The sequence below is a fragment of the Hydra vulgaris genome, chromosome 04, assembly GCF_038396675.1.
Source record: "Hydra vulgaris chromosome 04, alternate assembly HydraT2T_AEP".
Taxonomy (NCBI): domain Eukaryota; kingdom Metazoa; phylum Cnidaria; class Hydrozoa; order Anthoathecata; family Hydridae; genus Hydra; species Hydra vulgaris.
This window is the reverse complement of record NC_088923.1, coordinates 22,262,501-22,282,500: the sequence shown is the minus strand read 5'-3', so window position 1 is coordinate 22,282,500 and position 20,000 is coordinate 22,262,501. Positions and strand designations below refer to the sequence as shown.

General features: G+C 25.2%; 1 protein-coding gene across 1 annotated transcript in view; it reads right to left on the bottom strand.

The window, feature by feature from the left end:
• Positions 1-20,000, bottom strand: part of LOC101241059 (ras association domain-containing protein 4) — a 42,284-nt gene that overhangs the window by 15,521 nt on the left and 6,763 nt on the right. Inside the window, exons 3-5 of the mRNA XM_065795806.1 lie at positions 14,646-14,753; positions 9,986-10,107; positions 7,403-7,515 (exon numbers count right to left, since the gene is read on the bottom strand). Of these exons, the coding sequence (XP_065651878.1) occupies positions 7,403-7,515; positions 9,986-10,107; positions 14,646-14,753 (343 nt within the window). The remainder of the gene's footprint in view (positions 1-7,402; positions 7,516-9,985; positions 10,108-14,645; positions 14,754-20,000) is intronic.

Below are 20,000 nucleotides of genomic sequence, written 5' to 3'. Positions count from 1 at the left end.
TAAATTTTAAAGCCTAATAATAATAATAATAATAATAATAATAATAATATCACTAGAGATACTCAATGGTGACAAAATGTGCTAAAAAAATGTGCTTTAAGGCGACAGTTGTATTAAGGCAACTATTTGTAGTCAACTTAATGTTTCTGACTAAAGTTTAATGGCTTTTTGTATTAAAATTTAAATTTTACCTAGCTTTAGATATATCTATTTAAAGAGTTGAAAAAAAAAATTGTGTCAAAGTTTTTATTGTATTAAACAGCATATTTGCATACAAATGTCATATGATGACAGTTTGTATTTTTAATAGTTTTTAAGTCTTTTTATATGTATTTGGACTTATATATGTAGTTATATATGTAGTTAGACCTGCTCTTGCAGCCAACCTCCAACCATTATGACATTGTTGTAATGTTGCTTCTCTTTCTCTTTTCTATAAATACTATAATGGTTGATGCTCTAAAGAGCTAGAGCCTATTGTGCCATTTATTAAAATTTATTCTCATGTTACTTGTCATTCAATTCTCATTAAAGTCTCATTTTTACTGTGACTGTTCCTAAGTGCTCCAAAAATTCTTATTGGCCTAGTTTTTATGCTCGAATATCAGTTCTTTGGAATTCACTTCTTTCATCTTGTTTTCCTGATTCATATAACTTGAAATCTTTCATTTCGTCTTTCAATCATCATATTGCTCTATAAACTTCATGTTTTCTCTTCCAGTAACTTTTAACTCTAATTGTGGTTGGTTGCAGCCTTGTTTGATGTAAAGATGTTGAAAAAAAAAATTATTTTTTTTATAATTAAAAACAATTTAGGAGATAGTTGACAATATTTAGTTATTATATTTCCAAACTTTTAGCATGCAGTGTGAGTACAAAACATGTAACTAAAAAAACAGATTTTTTCTTTCACCAAAACATTTACTTGTTTTTTAAAGACAAAACACAAAACTTTGTTTTTTACTTTATTATGTAAGGATTACGTCTTATTAAATATAAACATTCATTTTGCTAACACCTGTTGAAGCTGTCTTTTACAGTTGTTGACTTTCCACAATGACGTTTAATGTAAAGATTTTACAATTTGCGATATCTGTAAAAACATCTGGTCTTCAAAATTTTAATTTATGCAAAACTGGGTACTTTGTTTTCATGGAGCAAACTAGTTTAAATTTGTTAGCAAATAAATTAAAAAATTAAAAACAATACAAAACAATAAACTTACGACTCTAAAAGTAATAAGACTCTAGTCACTAACTGCATTATAAAAGTGATAACACTATAATAGTGTTATCACTTTTATGAGGCACTTATAATTTCTTTATACTATCACTTTTATGAGGCACTTATAAATTCATTCTTTGTTGAAAGGATATAAATAATTCCAAATTATAATTGAAGTAGAATAGCATCTTAAAAAAATATAGCGGATAATCAAATAATATTAAAAACATCAGGAACTTAAACAAATGCACGCTTTATAAGAAATGTTTTGTATTTCCTAATGGTCTGTTAAAACGCTTGTTATTTTTAAAAATTAACCAATAATAAATTTTAATTGGTTGATTTTAAAAATTACATGCGTTATTACAGACCATTAGTAATATTTTTTAAAATAATAAACTTTATAAAAAGTTTATCATTTCATATTTTACATTTTTGTTCAAGTTCGTATTTGTTTAAATTCCTAAATTTTTAATACTATTTCAATATCCACTTTATTTTTACTAGATGCTTTTCTACTTCAATTAAAACTTTGGATTACTTATGTTGTTTGAACAAAGAATGAATTATAAAAGTTATAAGTGCGTTATAAAAGTAATTACACTATTAAAGTTTTATTACTTTTATAATGCAGTTAGTGACTATAGCCTAAAACTTTGAAGACCAGACGTCTTTCCAGATATCGCAAATCACGATCACCTAAATCAACCTTTGTATGTATGTATGTATGTATGTATGTATGTATGTATGTATGTATGTATGTATGTATGTATGTATGTATGTATGTATGTATGTATGTATGTATGTATGGATGTATGTATGTATGTATGTAATGTATGTATATATTTATATATATATATATATATACATGTTATGTTATATATATATATATACATATACATACATATATATATACACACACACACACACACACATATATATATATATATATATATATATATATATATATATATATATATATATATATATATATATATATACATGTTGAATATTAACAAGCTTCAAAATTATTAACAGTTTTGCTTATTTATAAGTCATTCCAATAGAATAAAGTAATAGCCATCATAAGCAACTTTTCTTTAAATGAATTGAACAAAAAAGAATTATTTTTGTTTTTCATGAATAATAACGCAGCATGAATATCATTAAATTATTTTTAAACATAGTTAAATATATTTTATAAAAATAAACTGAAACCAAGAGTTGCACTTTTGACAGCAAGGTTTTTAAAAATAAGGTTGTGAATAAAGTTATTTATTTTTCATTTATCTTTTTTGTTTTGTTTTTTGTTTTAAATTCTTGAATATTCATCTCCTATTTGGATACTCAACCAAAGATTTTTTTGAAACTAAGTTTTAAGAGCTGTTAAAAGATAGGAGGCAACTTTTGCATAATTGATCTTATTCAACATGCTCATTTCTAAACACATTGACTTTTTAAGTTCTTGTGCTTTATCTATGTTTATTATATATAAAAAAAAAAACTTGAGTTGAGGGTGTCAGTTTCTGGACTTAACTTTTAAGACGATTCTTCTAATTTTTATTCGGATTGAGGTCAGGTGGAAACCAAGGACCACAATCCCATTCTCAGGTAACCAACTGCTCACAAGTTTAGACCTGTGACAGTGTACCCATACACTGATTAATAACAAAACTTGCTTTTCAAATAATTTTATTCAGTGAAGTTCTCTGCAAGTTGATTATTCATATGTTTTGAACTTGATTCATATCTCGCAGTTCATTGGCAAAAAACCATGATATTTTCAATATCATAAGTTTTTGTAAGTAAATAGTTTATTTATTATTTGTAATTATAATAATATTTATAATATAAAAATATTTATTATTTGTCTCCAAACTGTTTAGAAGAAAGATCAAATGAACTCATAAAAAAATGATGGTTTCAATTTCTACCAGATTAGATTTGCCCATTTACCACCACAGGTAAATGTCAAATTTTTATGACAATATTTATTTTATTAAAACTGTTTTGATTACATGCAACCAGAATGTTAGCTGAAATGCAACCTCACTCAAACTTTGTATCTAGCATATTATAAGCTTTCAATAATATGCAAAATCTTATAAGCTTCCAATTACATGTAACACATTTGCTACAACTTCTGATGCTACAATTTATCCAATTCCAATTACATTTTACATAAATTAAGTTATGACCAAGAAGATTTGACCGACCAATACTTGTAGCAAAAAAATTGTTTTTATACTGTATAAGTGTATGCATTTATTACTAGAAAATGTTTTAATTTACAAAACAGCATATATAAACTTAAAATAAGTCACAATTTAATGTTTTTGTACTTTTTATTGGTTTCTTGTACTTTTATTTTTTGCAACACAGAGGCAACAAGAGACAGTATATGAGCATTATTTTATGGTACCACAATTTTTCTACGGCTTTTTTAGATCTGCTAGTGAGGATGGGTTCTGTTTAGAAATTTCTGCTTTTTATTTTGCCCAACTTTTTTTGATAGGGTTAATATTCAGTAATTTTTTTTGAAGACATGTATTAACTTATTTAACTTGATGGCAAGCTGCCCTGTTGTGCACGAAAATACCAAACTTTCTAATTCGAAACCAATTATACAAATTGTTTTTCAAAATTTCCAAATAATTTACGAAACTAACAGTCTCACCTTGTTGTAAAATGAGTAAATAAGTACAACAATTGAAAGTGATTCATTATCAAATGATAATAGCTAGATGTTATTTAACAGAAAGAATAACATATCAAAGATTGAAAGAGTAAGTGGCCAGTAATAGCCATTAAATATTTCTGTAACTGCTTAACATGTGCTCCATGACAACTTGGTGCTAATTTCAGCAGTGCAATCCTGTATGTTTTTCACAGATAAACAACATATCATGTTGTCAGTATTTTAAAGTTGTAATCTTCTACAGGATTTTCTTAGATTGATGCCATTTGTTGAATTGATGAGCTGAATGATATCATAAACAATTAAATTAGATTATAAGTTGCTAACTGTAATCACCCACGCAATGTGTGATTGTGTAAGTGTGTTAGTGTTATGCAATATCACTAACACACTAACGTGTGATTGCATTTATATACATATTTTGCATTTATCTATATTAGTTATTAGTAGTATGATCATTTTGGCTATATATATATATATATATATATATATATATATATATATATATATATATATATATATTATATATATATATATATATATATATATATATATATATATATATATATATATACATATATATATATATATATATATATATATATATATATATATATATATATATATATATATATATATATATATATATATATATATATATATATATATATAATATATATATATACATATACAACCCTCGAAATTAGGAAAAATGAAGTCCGAGGGTTGCATATACATAAATATATATATATATATATATATATATATATATATATATATATATATATATATATATATATATATATTATATATATATATATATATATATATATATATATATATATATATATATATATATATATATATATATATATATATATATATATATATATATATATATATATATATAGAAAGAGAGAAAGAGAGAGAGAGAGAGACAGACAGAGTTATTATTATATATTTTTTTAAATTGATTTTTTTATCGGTTTTTTATGTATTTAATAACTGATGATTGTCGTGTATGGCATTTAATTTAATTTCATAATAATTTCAAATAAAAATCACTTAAACAAAATTTATATATATATATATATATATATATATTTATATATTTATTTAAAATTTATTTAAGGTGGTAGAGCTAGAAATAATAACAATTTTAAAAAAATAGTTTTTTTTTTTTATTTTTTATTTTTGAAGAAAAATTATTTAGCTTACATGTACTGAAAAAAATTACAACATGTTTAGTTTTTAAAGCTTTCATGTAACAACATGCAATGACCAGTCCATAGTTATGCCCTTTGCAACAATAAGCATTTTTTTTTTTACCTTGAAAATCAATACAATTTCTATCAAAAACTGAAAATGTGCAATTGTTAAAGGTCATTAACTGAAGAAACATTGTAAATATTAGAAGTTTTTTATAGCAACTTTAGTGCATGCTGTTTAATTTTGATACTATCAACCTTTTTAGATTTCACCTCAAGCATTATAAATAATGAGTGCTTCAAGAAATAACATTAAAGTATCGAATAAGCAAAATTTTAGATAAAAAATGTAAAGATTTTTTAATGGAAATCGTTATACGATTGCAGCAGAAAGACAAAAAAAAAGCAGTTCGAATATTTTTCCAGTTTAAAGTTGTGCAAGTGCAAGAAAATTACTGCCGTTGATTAATAAAAATCAAGTTGTAAATGACACTGTGAATAAAGATTATTTCATACTTATCAATTTTTCAATTTTAATTGATATCATGGAAAGGGTTGGATGTCCAGAATGTTACAGTCTTGTTACCATTGTTGATAATCTTTTTAAGTGCATCGGTTTTGCCCATCACCTTGAAGTCGAGTGCAGTTTATGTGAATGGAAAAAAAACTTAAACTCTTCTAAGCGGAGTAGTAAATTGAATGGAAATACAGCTCAGGGTTGCAAAACATTTGAAGCAAATACAAGAATGATAATTGGATTTAGAGAAATAGGTAAAGGGTATCAATCTATGAAAAACTTTAGTTGCTGTATGAATTTACACTGTTCGACAGCTACTCCATTTTGAAAACTAAATACAGAAATATCAAAAGTTTACAATAAAACTGCTAGAGAAAGTATGAAATGTGCTACAATGGAAATGAAAGATAACCATACTGATAATAATAAACCAATAATGAAGCATGTTAAGATTGATGGTGCATGGCAACAACGCAGCCATACCTTTCTTAATGGATTTGTAAGTGCAATTGTGGGTGATAATTGCGTTGATTATGAAGCGATGTCAAAACTTTGCATGGGCTGTAGAATATGGAAAAATAAAAAAGCTTTACCATGGTAAAATGCTTGGAAAGCTCAACATACCTGTCATATAAATCCTAAACAATCTTCTGGATCAAGAGTTTCGCCACGAGTTTCAATATCAATATGACAAATTACATAATACTTTAAAGTATAAAAAACATATTAGTTTACCATAATGGATTAGTAACCTTTTAAAACCAGTGTTTAAAGATCTACTAAATGAAGAATTATTGTTAAAATTTATTCATGGGTAGACCCAAAATGCAAATGAAAGTCTTAATGCATTGATTTGATAAAGTCAAGTGAAAAAGTAAAAAATAGAAGAAAAAGTTTCAGAGCAATAAAAAAAAGATAAATTCTGATAAACGAAGTCAAAATGAAACATCATTTTATGTATCAGGAGGGTTTTAAATATCATGTATATATATTTTTAAATATATTACAACTTACTTTTGCGTTTTCTCGAACTTTGATTTTTTGCAAGATTTTATAACTTCAAAACCAAATATCTTATGTTAGAAAAGTTCAATTTACTTAAAATGTTCACAGTATCTTCAGTATACATATAAAATTCATTTGAACTAAAACCTTATAATAATTAAATGTATTTATTGTATATTATTTGTTTTTTTTTCTCAACTTGGTCTCAATTTTACTGCATATATAATAAATGATGCATATTTTTTATTCTATTAAGATTTCATATGTTGTTTTAGATCAAATGAATTATCTATTGTTGAAGAACAAACAATAATTAGGCAATAATTTGTGAGTCTCAATCTTTTAGAGGTCAGCATCAGGTCAGCAATAAAAATTTGATGCAAAGGTCTTACTATAAGACATAGAAATGAGGTCGATTTTTTGCTAACCTCAAACTCTTTAAGGTCAGCAGTTAGGTCAATATTGCTGAATGCTGACCCTAATTCTGAGGGCTGAGATAATTTGTGTGCAGTGATAGTGAGTGCAAAAAAATTTCTTTCCAAAAAGTTATAAAGAAAAAAATGGTTATATTCTATACTTCAGGTCTTTTTCTGTAAATAAACTTAATTATTAAGTATATTAGTTCATTACTTTGGAAAAAAAGTATAGCTTATCAGCTTTTATCTTTAATAAAAGAGTATACCTTAACAATGTTATATCTATAGTAAAAATGCATACTTTGGCAGTTTTTTATTTTAATAAAAAGTGTACCTTAACAGTTTCTGATCTCTAGACAATGATGAACATGAGTCATTTTCTTTCGAAACCATTGTGCTAAACAAGCTTGTATAACAAGGAACATTGCAGTAAACATACCCTTGATGCTGAAAGTTTAAATATATATGGATATATATATACATATATATTATACATAGACATAAATATATAAACATATATATATATGCATTTATATATATACATATATATATATATATATATATATATATATATATATATATATATATATATATATTATATATATAGATAGATATATGGATATATATATATAAATATATATGGATATATATACATATATGCATACATGGATATATATATATATATATATATATATATATATATATATATATATATATATATATATATATTTATATATATGGATATATATACATATATATATATATATATGGATATATATATGGATATTATATATATATATATCTATATATATATATATATATATATATATATATATATATATATATATATTTCTATAAATTGTTGGCTTTAAGAGTACAATGATTCTTTTGACAACATCTTACTTTACTTTTGACTACTTTTTTTAAAGTCTTTTGTCCAACATTTTTGACCTGTCTTGAAGCCAAAACCTTTAAATTTATAGGGAATGAAACCTTACAGGTTTATATAAATTATGTCGGTGTATTCTACAAATAGAGTGCTCAATGTTCTTAAAAAACAGAGCAATAATAAATTAGTAAAAACTCATTTAGATCAAGAAAATTTACTGAATAAAAAATCTGAATTAATTTCCAAATGCAGACATAAAAAAAAGTTTCTTTTAAAAAATTATAATAACAAATGACCAGTCTAAAATTATCCTAATTCTAAAGAATTCTTTTCATGATTTTTTAATTATCTAATATAGTTGATGTAACTTCCTGGTTGCAAAATACTACAGTTATTACATAATTAATTATAACAATTCCCAACTTCCTGAGAAATAATTTTTTTATAATTTGAACTTTTTGATGTTTAGACATTCTTCCTGATGAACCTACTGATGAAGAAACAAGCTGTTGAAGAAAACTAAATATATATGTATATATGATAGGGAAGATTAGAGACTAATTGGAACCAGAGGTTTAAACTAAGATTTTTAATTCACAAAAGTTGTAAACAACTTTTAATAAATGTTTTTGTTTAACCCTTCAATACTAAAACAAAATTGTTTTGAACCATCACTCTTAAGTTTGATAAAATTCACTGGATTTTGGATCTTTGTTTTAACTTCTGATCTAAAATATTGGAGCGAGAGAAAATTATTTAAAGCTTTCAAACCTTTGGGGCAGGAGTCAAAGCTCTGTAATATCTTTAACATATATGCATTTTGATATATTATAATTCTATTGCAATAACTTAAATTTTAAACCTCCTTTTTAACTCTGATACATTTCCGTTAAAATCCATAATATAAAATAAATATCAAAGTATTCAGAGTACATTCAGACTACTCTCAGTACATTGTTGAGACCACATAAAGACCCTTTTGTTACAATTTTGAGTTAGTAGGAATTAAAAGCATGACTACCTAATTTGCTAAGCTGTGATGTTACGAAAATGAAGCTCAGGTAAGTTTAAGTGACCAGAAGTCTTAAGTGAGTTTTGAGTGACCTTACACAAGACCAGATGGATGGTTAAACTTATTTCTTTAATAAAGATACGTTTGTTCAAGCTGGAAATTTAGGCGCTCATGTAACAAAAAACACTATTACAACACTGCATCAAGTTCCAAAGGTGAGGGGATTTGTGAACTTGGCAACACTAGCCTACAGCAACTAGTAGATGACATGCAACGATTGGTTGCTGGTAGATGACATGCAAAAGTGGTGCATGCGTCATGGAACGATCTGCAGCTGTACAAGTCTTTATAGCAGTACAAGATCATAAAAACAGATTTCTCTCAGAGTTCAATGCATGCGATTAAACTGCAACTTAAGTACCTAAATGCAGAAATGGCTGATTTAGCTTTACAGAACTGATTTGGAATAAGATTTGGCAAGCCAACGTTTCCAGCAACTGTTACTCTGACCACAATTTGTACTGATTTTGTTAGCCTTGATTCTTGGTACACATAAAGTCTTCTTTAGCTGACCACTGAGGAGTAACTAACTGAAACTATTACTTAAACACTACTATTGAGTTTAAAATATTACTAAATGTAGAATGTATTTAAATATATACTGAATTTATTACAAAGTAAATATTATCTCATATGAATTATAACATGTTTAAAGATTATTACACCTCCACATCCAATATTACATAATAAAATGACATGTTTTAAATAAGAATTAAAAATAAGTAGGAAAAATTTATATATTTGTTAAATGGCAAGCTTTTGATATTTAAAAAAAAGTTCATTTGATTGGTGGACCACTTGATCGTACTTCAAGTATCATAAAAACATTGCCAAAAAATTTTAATTTTTTTTATATAAAAACTAGACTAGAATATAAATATATATATATATATATATATATATATATATATATATATATATATATATATATATATATGTTTATAAGAAACAAATACCTCTGAATAAGATCCAGAAATTAAAGGTTCATGGCATTCAGCACACACTTTGTTGTTTTGAGGTAAAGCAACTAAATTTTTACGCTTGTTTCGTGAAGATGAGAATGAACTAGAATCTATGTCTAAAATTAAAAAATATAAAGTTTTTACACATTTTTATGATTATATATCATATAGAAAACAAGCTATGCTATATAGAAAACTTTGACATTCTGGTATTTTTGTACTATGAGGCATTTATTTACTTGTCAAAACAAAATTAAAAAGGTGACAAGGATTGCCAAATCATATCTTGTTATCTTTTAATGAGGGTACAGTTTAAAACTTAATGGTTCTGAGTTGAAAGAAAAATTGGTAGTAAGAGAGAGACTGATTATAATAATAATCTGTAAATTACTAGAGTATTAACAATAACAAGTTGTTTATGAAATAAGTCCCTGTTAGTGCTTTTGGTTACTTTTTCAAGGCCTAATAAGGAGCTCTTGCCAAAACTATAGGTTGATTAGCAAAGCTAATTGCTTGATGACTATACTGATGATGTCAAGCACTATATAAGAGTCAAATTTTCTAATTATAATAAAAATAAATAAATAATAAAAATATTACTATTATCAAAAAAAATCATTACCACTATATTATTATATAAATACATATATACATATAAAAAAGGAAAAAAAAAGGAAGAGTTTTTATAAATTAAGGATTTTATTACCTCTCACATGAAAAAAGATTTTATTACCTCTTACAAAAATAAGGATTTTATTACTTCTCGCAAGAACTGAACTATTTGTCTTTTATCTTACTCATCTTTTTGATCTAATAACTACACTCTTCCTGTTTGCCCAAAGAAACAGACTGATCCACTGTTAAACATCCAAATCATTACTGCTTCTGTTATTAAAGTTATATCCTCATTACATTACCTCTTATACAGCTTATGGTCCAGATAGAATTTAACTATTAGCATTTAGGTATTAGCAATTTAGCTGTTAACATTTAGATAGCAGGTTAGCATTTAGTCCAGATAGCAGATAGCTACTACAGTCTTACAAAAGTGTTCTTCAGAATAGTTATAGAGTTGAGAGAGGGTTATAACCACAATTAAGTAGCCTCCTCGCCTGTAGTGGCCTTCTGGGCCTTGGGGAGGTGAAAAAAAAAAAAAGTGAAAAAATGGTATCTGTGCCAAATCATCAATGAAATCCAACTTTTTAAAAATAAAATATAATATTATATATATTAAATTATATTTTCACAGTCATACAAAGGTGTTCTCAAGAACTCTTGTAAATACTTTATAAACTATTTAACAAGTGGTTGACTGAATCTTGTTTTCTTTTCTGCTGAAAAATAGCATCTGTGATTCCAATTTTTAAAAAATCTAGAGCTCAGACTCCTTTATTATGCAATAAGTTTTCTTACTATCATTAGCAAAGTCTTCAATAAGTCTTCTTACTGTTATTAACAAAGTCTTCAATAAGTCTTCTTACTATCATGATAAGTACTTCAATAAGTCTTCTTACTATCATTAGCAAAAATCTTCAATAAGCTTTCTTACTATTATTAGCCAAGTCTTTAAACCTTTAATTAAAAAACTTCTTATATGTAACAACTTACTCTCTAACAATCAATATAAATTTCGATCCATTTGTTTTACTGCTGATTTGTTAACAATTCTAACAGAAAGGTTCTATCTTGTTCTATTTTTTTTTTAAAGAAAAAAAGTAATTAAATGTAATTTCAAGTTAAATTAATTGTTAGTTAAACTTTATTCCAATCATACTTTTTAACTTTGGATTTATAATGACAGTTGACAGGAAAACTTTCATGAGTCAAAATAATTTTCTTTTTTAAAAAAGACAAAAAATTCAATCTTATGTCAATTATTTGTCATTTAATTTAAACTATTTATTATTATCAATTATTGTTATATTTTATTTAAACTTTTTTTAAAATTAGTAAAAATAATTTAAAAAAAAGTTGATAAAACAACCAACAAAACAAAACTAAAATTAAAAAAAATTATTTTTTAAAAAGAAAAAGTAAGATTATGGTTTCTAATTTCTTTTTGTTGTTAAATACTTCATTACAACTAAATAGAAATTCAAATAGTCTTGAAATATTTTAAAAATTTAAATACTTGCACAATCTTATGCATCAATAACCACTTGACATGTGGTTATTGATGATACTTAGAATAAGTTTTATTATCAACTTGCAGTGAACACCAACTATTTAGAAGTGTTATGAGTAATTTATCTTCATTATTAGGCTTAACTAATAATGAAGATAAATTACTCAAAAGGTAACTTTCCATAAACAACTGTCTGTATGAAACATTTCCATATATCTAAAGTCCAAAATAAGTTCAATTTATCTCTGCACGAATTTCAGTCTCTTAACAGAACTTTTCTTTTTTATGAAAAGCTTTTTTTTCTATTGTAAAATAACCTACCTTCATTCTTGCAACAATTGTATTGTGTTTATAATTTAAATTTTGTTTTAACTAACTCATTAGTATTCTGCAGTTTTCACTCCTTGACAATTAAATGATCTTTTCTTTCTGTAGATTTTAATTTTTTTGTGACATCATTTCTTTAAAATCTTGTCAATTAAATTTTTAGACAAAAGTCTAGGCACACTGTGTGTCTCTTGAACTCGTTTACCATTTCCAACTTATTTAGAAATATGAAACATTGACCAATCTGCATAGTGTAATTGAATTATTCAACCTTATCAAAGTCTAAAAATTAACAGTTAAATTTCAGATTTGTATTTTTGAGTATATCAGTTACAGAGATCAGCCCTTGTTTTAGATAAAAAAATGCTTAACGTAATAGCCTAATGTGAATTTGACGTCATAAAATTCTCTTTATTTTTTTATTTTTAAGACATTTTTAACTTTTTTAAATTACTACAATGATATTAATTACCACAAAACGAGTTAAATATTATTTAACTTCTTTTTTATTATTACTATGAGGGAATGCTTATTTTATTTTACTTTTTTTAAATATTAAATTAAATATTAAATTTAATATCACATTTTTAAAAATGTTTGATAATAACAAATTTCTTTCTTTTCTCAACATTTTCATTAATGAATTAAAACATGTTAAATTAGAGTAACAAATAAAAAAATTACGCTAACTTATTTACTTTATTTATTAAAAGCTTATTATTCTATTAACAATTTTGATGTGAAAGAAAAGATTATTTTTCCAAACATCATTTGTTAAAATCATATCGCTGTATATATCATTTATTAAAAAATAATCGCTGCGCTTTAACTTGGGTAATAAAAAAAAAGAGTTTAACTTACATTTTGTGCAAATTTTTGATGCAACCATTTATTTAGAATTTAATTGTGAGTAAAAAAAAGTTTAGAAAGGAAAACAGAAAAAAGGATTGCAATAAAAATGAGCGAATTTTTTTTAAGAATAAATAAAATTTAAATATTGAACAATGTTTAGTAATATTTTAAAATAAATTTGACAGTTAAGTTGAACCCAAGCATTAACTTTAATTTTAATAAACTTAAATATATTTTTCAAACCAAAATTAAATTATATATTTTTTCTATCAGAATAAAATTATATATTTTTATTAAGTTAATTTTTAATCAAATCATATATTTTTTATTAGAATTAAATTATATTATTATGATCTTTGCTTCAAGCTTAAAGTATTAGCGTTTATTAAGTATTTTTCCAAGCAAAAAAATCAATCATTACAATAAAATAAAAACATATAATAAAGAATAAAAATAATTTTTAATTTCATTTGAATTTTTTTTAATTAGTAAATAGCGCTTATATTTAACATAATTATCATTCAAACTTTTGTAACAAATAATTTTACATAACCATCATTCAAAAGTTAATGTGGTTTTTTTAAAAATTAATTACTTCTTTTATCTTACTGCTTATAGAAAATAATTCAAAAGGTAAAAAATGATTAAAAAACGTTTAACCAAAATCGCTCACTGCTTACATAAAATTTTCTTTATCTCTCAGGCCTTGTTTTGAAGTGTTACACGTAACGCTTTAAAAGAAGGCCTGAGAGATATTGCATTTTTGTAGTGATAAATTTGTTTTAAATAATGAACAAATGAAAAACATTAAAATAAATGACAAATTATGAGTATGAATGTCTTATAACTAATTAACAGTTAAATTTCAGATTTATATTTTTGTTCCAATGAGTTTTATTAATTTTATTTTTTTAATAAAATTGAAAAAAAACTTTTTTTATGAAAGCTATACATAAAAAAAACAAGATACAACAACTTTTTTTAGAAGAAATAGAAAAAGCAATGTAAGTAAAAGCATTCAATGGAATAAGCAATATAAGTAACAACATTTTATGGAAAAAGCAACATAAGTAACAACATTCTATGGAAAAAGCAACGTAAGTAACAACATTCTATGGAAAAAGCAACGTAAGTAACAACATTCTATGGAAAAAGCAACGTAAGTAACAACATTCTATGGAAAAAGCAACATAAGTAACAACATTCTATGAAAAAAGCAATGTAAATTAAAATGTTTGATGTAAAAAACCTTTTAAAGTTGAGTTTACCCTTAAACTTTGTTTTTGATTGCATAAAAAAAATTTTTAATTATTAATTCAACTTAAATAAAAAATATATTATTTGAAATACCTGCTAATGGAAGTTGCAAATTATCACAAGAGTTTTTTACACAACGCGCTGGTTCTGAAGTTTCAGAAGATATAGAAGAGCAGTTTGAATTGCTGCGATTTCGATGAACTAATTTGTAAAAAAAACAATTCAGTTAATACTTATATAAAATAAAGAAATTATAAAATAAAATAAACAAGACAAAAGAAAAGTTTTTAAGTAAAAAAGTGATTTGCTTTACAATACACTTTTTATTTATTTATAAATAATTTTTCACTCTTAACTTTATATGAAACATGTTGAAATGTTTCATATAAAGTTGTGAAAAAAAATTGTGAAAATAAATGTTCTTAACACGTGTATTTGTGATAAGAACAAAATTACATGCATAAAGAACATTCAATATATTCTTTTTAATTTATTGTTCGAAACATAAGTATATGTTCTTTTTAACTAATTATTCTTAACATGTAACATATAATATTTGTTGCAATATCCAATAAATGGAAAACACAAAAAAAATTTAAAAACTCTTGACAACAATTTTTAAATAAACCAAATCTCACAATCTAAATATGTTTGGTAAAATAAAATAAAACTGGATTTAAATTATAGAATAAAAACTATTTTTAATAGTAACTTATTGAGCATTTAACAAAACCCTAATATTAATTGTTAAATAATTCTTTTTTTCTCCCCAATTTCCTCAAGGACCAATAAATTTGAAAAAGCTACAAATTTTTTTTATCAAATTGTTGCTACAATTACCCCACAACTTTTTAACTCCAAAACACAAGCCTGCTGACATAGTCGAGATCAAACAAAAGGAACATTGTAAGCATTGAACTTTAAGTTTAAAGAGAATTGTTCTTCCATTAAAACACTTCATCATTATTTCTCAAACAGCTTTAAGGCAAATCTGAATTTCACAATATCAATAATAATCATTAACACTTCAAATGCAATAAAGACTATAAGATTATATGTTGACGGTAAAAAAAAAAAAAAAATTCTTATTTTCTACCATGAACAACATTGATTCCATCTTTTATCAAACACCAATAGAAACCTACCAATGTGTTCTTATACCAGCATCCTTGGTAAGAATATGTCATTTTGAGTTTTCAGGAACATTTTTCAAGTAAAAATACAATTTAGCTTGACATCACTATTATAATTGTGATATCAACAAAAAATCAGAGAGTGTATGGAATAACAAGCCAGAATAAGCCCAACACAAGAGCAAGATGATAAAAATAGTAATGATGTTACCCTTTCGGCCTTCAATTACAAAATTTGATGACCTTTCTATTAGTCATCAAATTTTGTAATTGAATTTTCCTATTCATCACTATTCATCGCCTAGATGTCATTTCTACAATGTCTTTAGAAAGAAATAAGATCAGCAATTTGGCCCTTTGTTGAACAACACGTGTGTGAATAACAATTATTTAGAGCTCTGCATAATGAATTTTGAAAACCTAAAAGACAGATTTGGTTTGTACAAATAACTATTATATAAAACATTATACAAATTAATTTTTATGTCTATGTAAACTATAAAATTTGTATTAGTAAAACAAAAGATGGTGGCACTTGGTGAACACATAACCTCATCTTAGCGCTCTGAAATGCACATACACAACTGCCACTACCAAGTGTTTATGCAAAATTTAAAAAACGAACATTTTTATTCTTGCTTTTTAAAAAAAAAAAATGGTGGCATATCTCGAGTGATGTTTTATAACAATCTAAGGTTAGTTAAAACAAACATCATTAGAAGAAGCTCAAGCCGCAATATCTGCATTACCTGATTCGGACATAGAAGATGACAATGAGGGAGATTTAGATGTAATGCAGGATGATGAAGGTGACATCCCATTATCACAATTGTCAGGGAAAACAAATAAAGAAAAAAAGGAGAAAAAAGATGTTAAATGGACAAGGAAAACATATGTACTACTAATAACTGATTTTACACCAGAGAATAACGAAAATGTGGGGCAAACTCTGCTGATGTATTCCTCAAAATACTTTCTGGAAGGAATATTTTGCAACATTAGAATTACCTTATTTTATCTCCACATTTTTGAGTTTTGAGATAAAACAATTTAAAAATAAAAACTTTAAGAGAGAGCATAAATTTTTTTTTTTAAACTCATATTTTCTCCGCAACTTTTTTACTTACAATTATGGCTTCAATACAATAGAAAAACAATTTATTGAAAAACTCAATTTTTTCAAAAAGTGGAGATAGAACAATATAACTCTAATGTCACAATTTGTTGAATTGGCAAAGAAGACAAACATGTATTCGAGTAAGCTGTTGACAAAATTAAAAGATTTATCGGATTTTATATTGTAAAGGAGTAATTTGCTTTCCTCAGCTGAGGATGTTCTGGATACCTACAAACAGGATTCTATTTGTCAACAATGTAATCATATCACAAAAGCGGTTTGACTCATTAAGGAATAACCTGCATATTGTCGATATAAAACATAAGTAATACTAACAATAAATTATGGAAAATACAGCCTATTATAATTATACATTTCTTCAAAAAATGGCGCCAAGAATTAAAAAATCAAAAAAAAATTATGTATTGATGAATCAATTACACTATTCAAAGGTAATCCATTTCAAGGAAATTTAAAGATTATCCAATCCAAGGTAAATACCATTTAAACCTAATCCATGGGGTGTCGAAGTGTTTATGCTACGCGGAGAATCTGGTATAATATACCGTTCCCGCAGAGGGCACAAATCGCTTCATGTGTTACAATGCTTAGTTAGAAATCAAGCAGACATAAATCTTTAGGGGATATCAAAGAAATTTGGAGTGGATTTATTAGAATTTAATTTATGAATTACACAAGCATTGGCATTTTCAGAGACAGCCAATTCGCTGAAAAGAAAAAGAGGCAGACCAAGTGAATCAAACTCACTTGCTCCTTCAAAACAAAAGGTGCTTCATAATATCCTTAATGAAGGACATGAGCAATGTTGTAATTAGAAACTTGTGGAGGGTGCTTACATCTAAAATGTGAGAAATGTAGTGTACCTCTTTGCTGGTTAAAGTCAAGAAATTGTTTTAAAATATTTCACATTAAATAAACTTTAAACAAGTTGTCCAGTTTTTTTTTATTAATTAGTAGTAAATTTCAACATAAAGACCTACTGAGGGCATTTGCCACCCTTTCTAGACTTTATACCCTTGGAGAAAATTAGTTCAAATTTAGTTTTAACTTTTAAAATAAAAAATTAATTGTTCAAATGAAAAATTCAGGGTTGAAAGGGTTAATGTAGACAAACAAAAAAATAAAATGTTGATGCTAATTATCACACAATAAAGCATTTTGGCATAATATATTTTTTTTTTTTGTAAAGCCAATTCTACCTGCTACTAATGAGTTAAGTATTATTAAAATTCATCTTGAAGTATGTATATTTCAATCCAATTTAAATCCAAACATATTTATTATTATGAAATGGAATTGGTTTTAAGTACCAAAACAATCAATGCAATTTTCTATTAAAATCTTGTAATTTTTACAGGTTTTGGCAATCAAAAAGATTGATTGAAATGATGATGATAATGATGATAATAGCAATGATGATGATGATGATGATGATGATGATGATGATGTGATGATGATGATGATGATGATGATGATGATGATGATGATGATGATGATGATGATGATGATGATGATGATGATGATGATGATGATGATGATGATGATGATAATGATGATATATTATTAACACCTCATTGAATCTTTGACATTACAAGAGTCTTCAACTTTGATCTAACTTAAAGATTTCCTTATTTTACATGTGGTAGTGATGTAGTGGTACAACACATTGCAAGAATGAAATTTGATACCAATTATACTATCCTACTACCTGTTCAATTCATTTATATTATATAATTCATAATACTACCACTATCCTACTTACCTGTCAATTCATTTATAAATATAAATAAAGTGTAAAAAATAGAAAAAAGAAAAGAATAGCCTAGAATATAATGGCTTCATAAATAAAAAGGAAAAAAACAACTAAGTATTCCAAGCCTTTCCAGGAAGCATGTGCAGTTGCACGCCTTGTTCGTCCATGCCAAAAGTAATTTTTTTAGACAACTTGACCACGTTTTTATAAATATTTTATAATTGTTTTATAAACATTTTATAATTATTTAAAGAATTAGCAGCAAAACAAAGTTATAAAAAACTACAAAAAATAAAACAGCAATACTTGAAAAAAGGAAACGAATACTATATGAAATAGAAAATCTAAATAAAATTAACTAAAAAAACTTTTACACCTAAATATTTTACTGCTTTTGTTTATTTTTTTTTAGGACGTTTGTTATTTTCCACTACCAAAATTGACAGAATTCATAGAAAAAGCAGATAAGAATACAACAAGAATAAAAACAATTTTTGATATACGATTTTTTTTTGACTTTTTTCAGTCAGCATATTAAGGGAAACACTTTATAATTTGTGCTAGAAACATTTTGCTAGACAACTTTTAAATTAGTTTTTCAAATGCATTTGCTAAAATTTACTGTCTTTATCAATGCAGGGGAATGCAAGAAAACTAATTGCAATTTATTTGTAAAAAAAAAAAAATTTTAAACGAGTTTTTTATGTAAAAAAATAAAGTCATTAATACTAATATTTAATTATAAAATATTTGGTTGTTTTCACTACCCCCATTGAAATAGTCTGCATTTTTGTTGGATTATCCTAATTGTGCATTTAAACCTGATAGCTTATTTCCTGATAAACTATTGTTATTGATGATGCTCCAAAAACTTGTGGGCTAGTGCATTGTTAATTTATTGAACTTTTTAGGAAAATTTTTAGGAGCCTATTTAAAACTTTTTTTAAGTTTTTTTTCAAACAGAGCAATTGTTATCTTCATCAACTCTAGTAATTTGTATTAACATTGGAAATTGGGCAATATAAAAGAAACAATTTCACACATGTATCTAATGCAGTAAATACATTTATAAAAGAAACCATAATATTCTTTTATTTAATTTATTGCGTCATTACAAAATTTATTAATCAAATAACATATTTTACCAATAAATAGCAATTTATTTTCTAATTTTCCTCTTATGTAAGTATTGAGAGAAAAACGTCAAATATAGCAAAAACAATTTTAAAAGCGAAAAGACGTACAAAACGAATAAACATAAGAAGAAATTTTTTTTTTAATTTCTCATAGTTGTAGCGTACATAGCAAATTAGTTTCTTAAATAAACAGACGGATAAAAATCGTGAATATTTTGCATATCAGAACATTCAATTGTTGTTATAAAAGATAATGTTTTTATCATCATCTTGTATAAAATTCAGTAG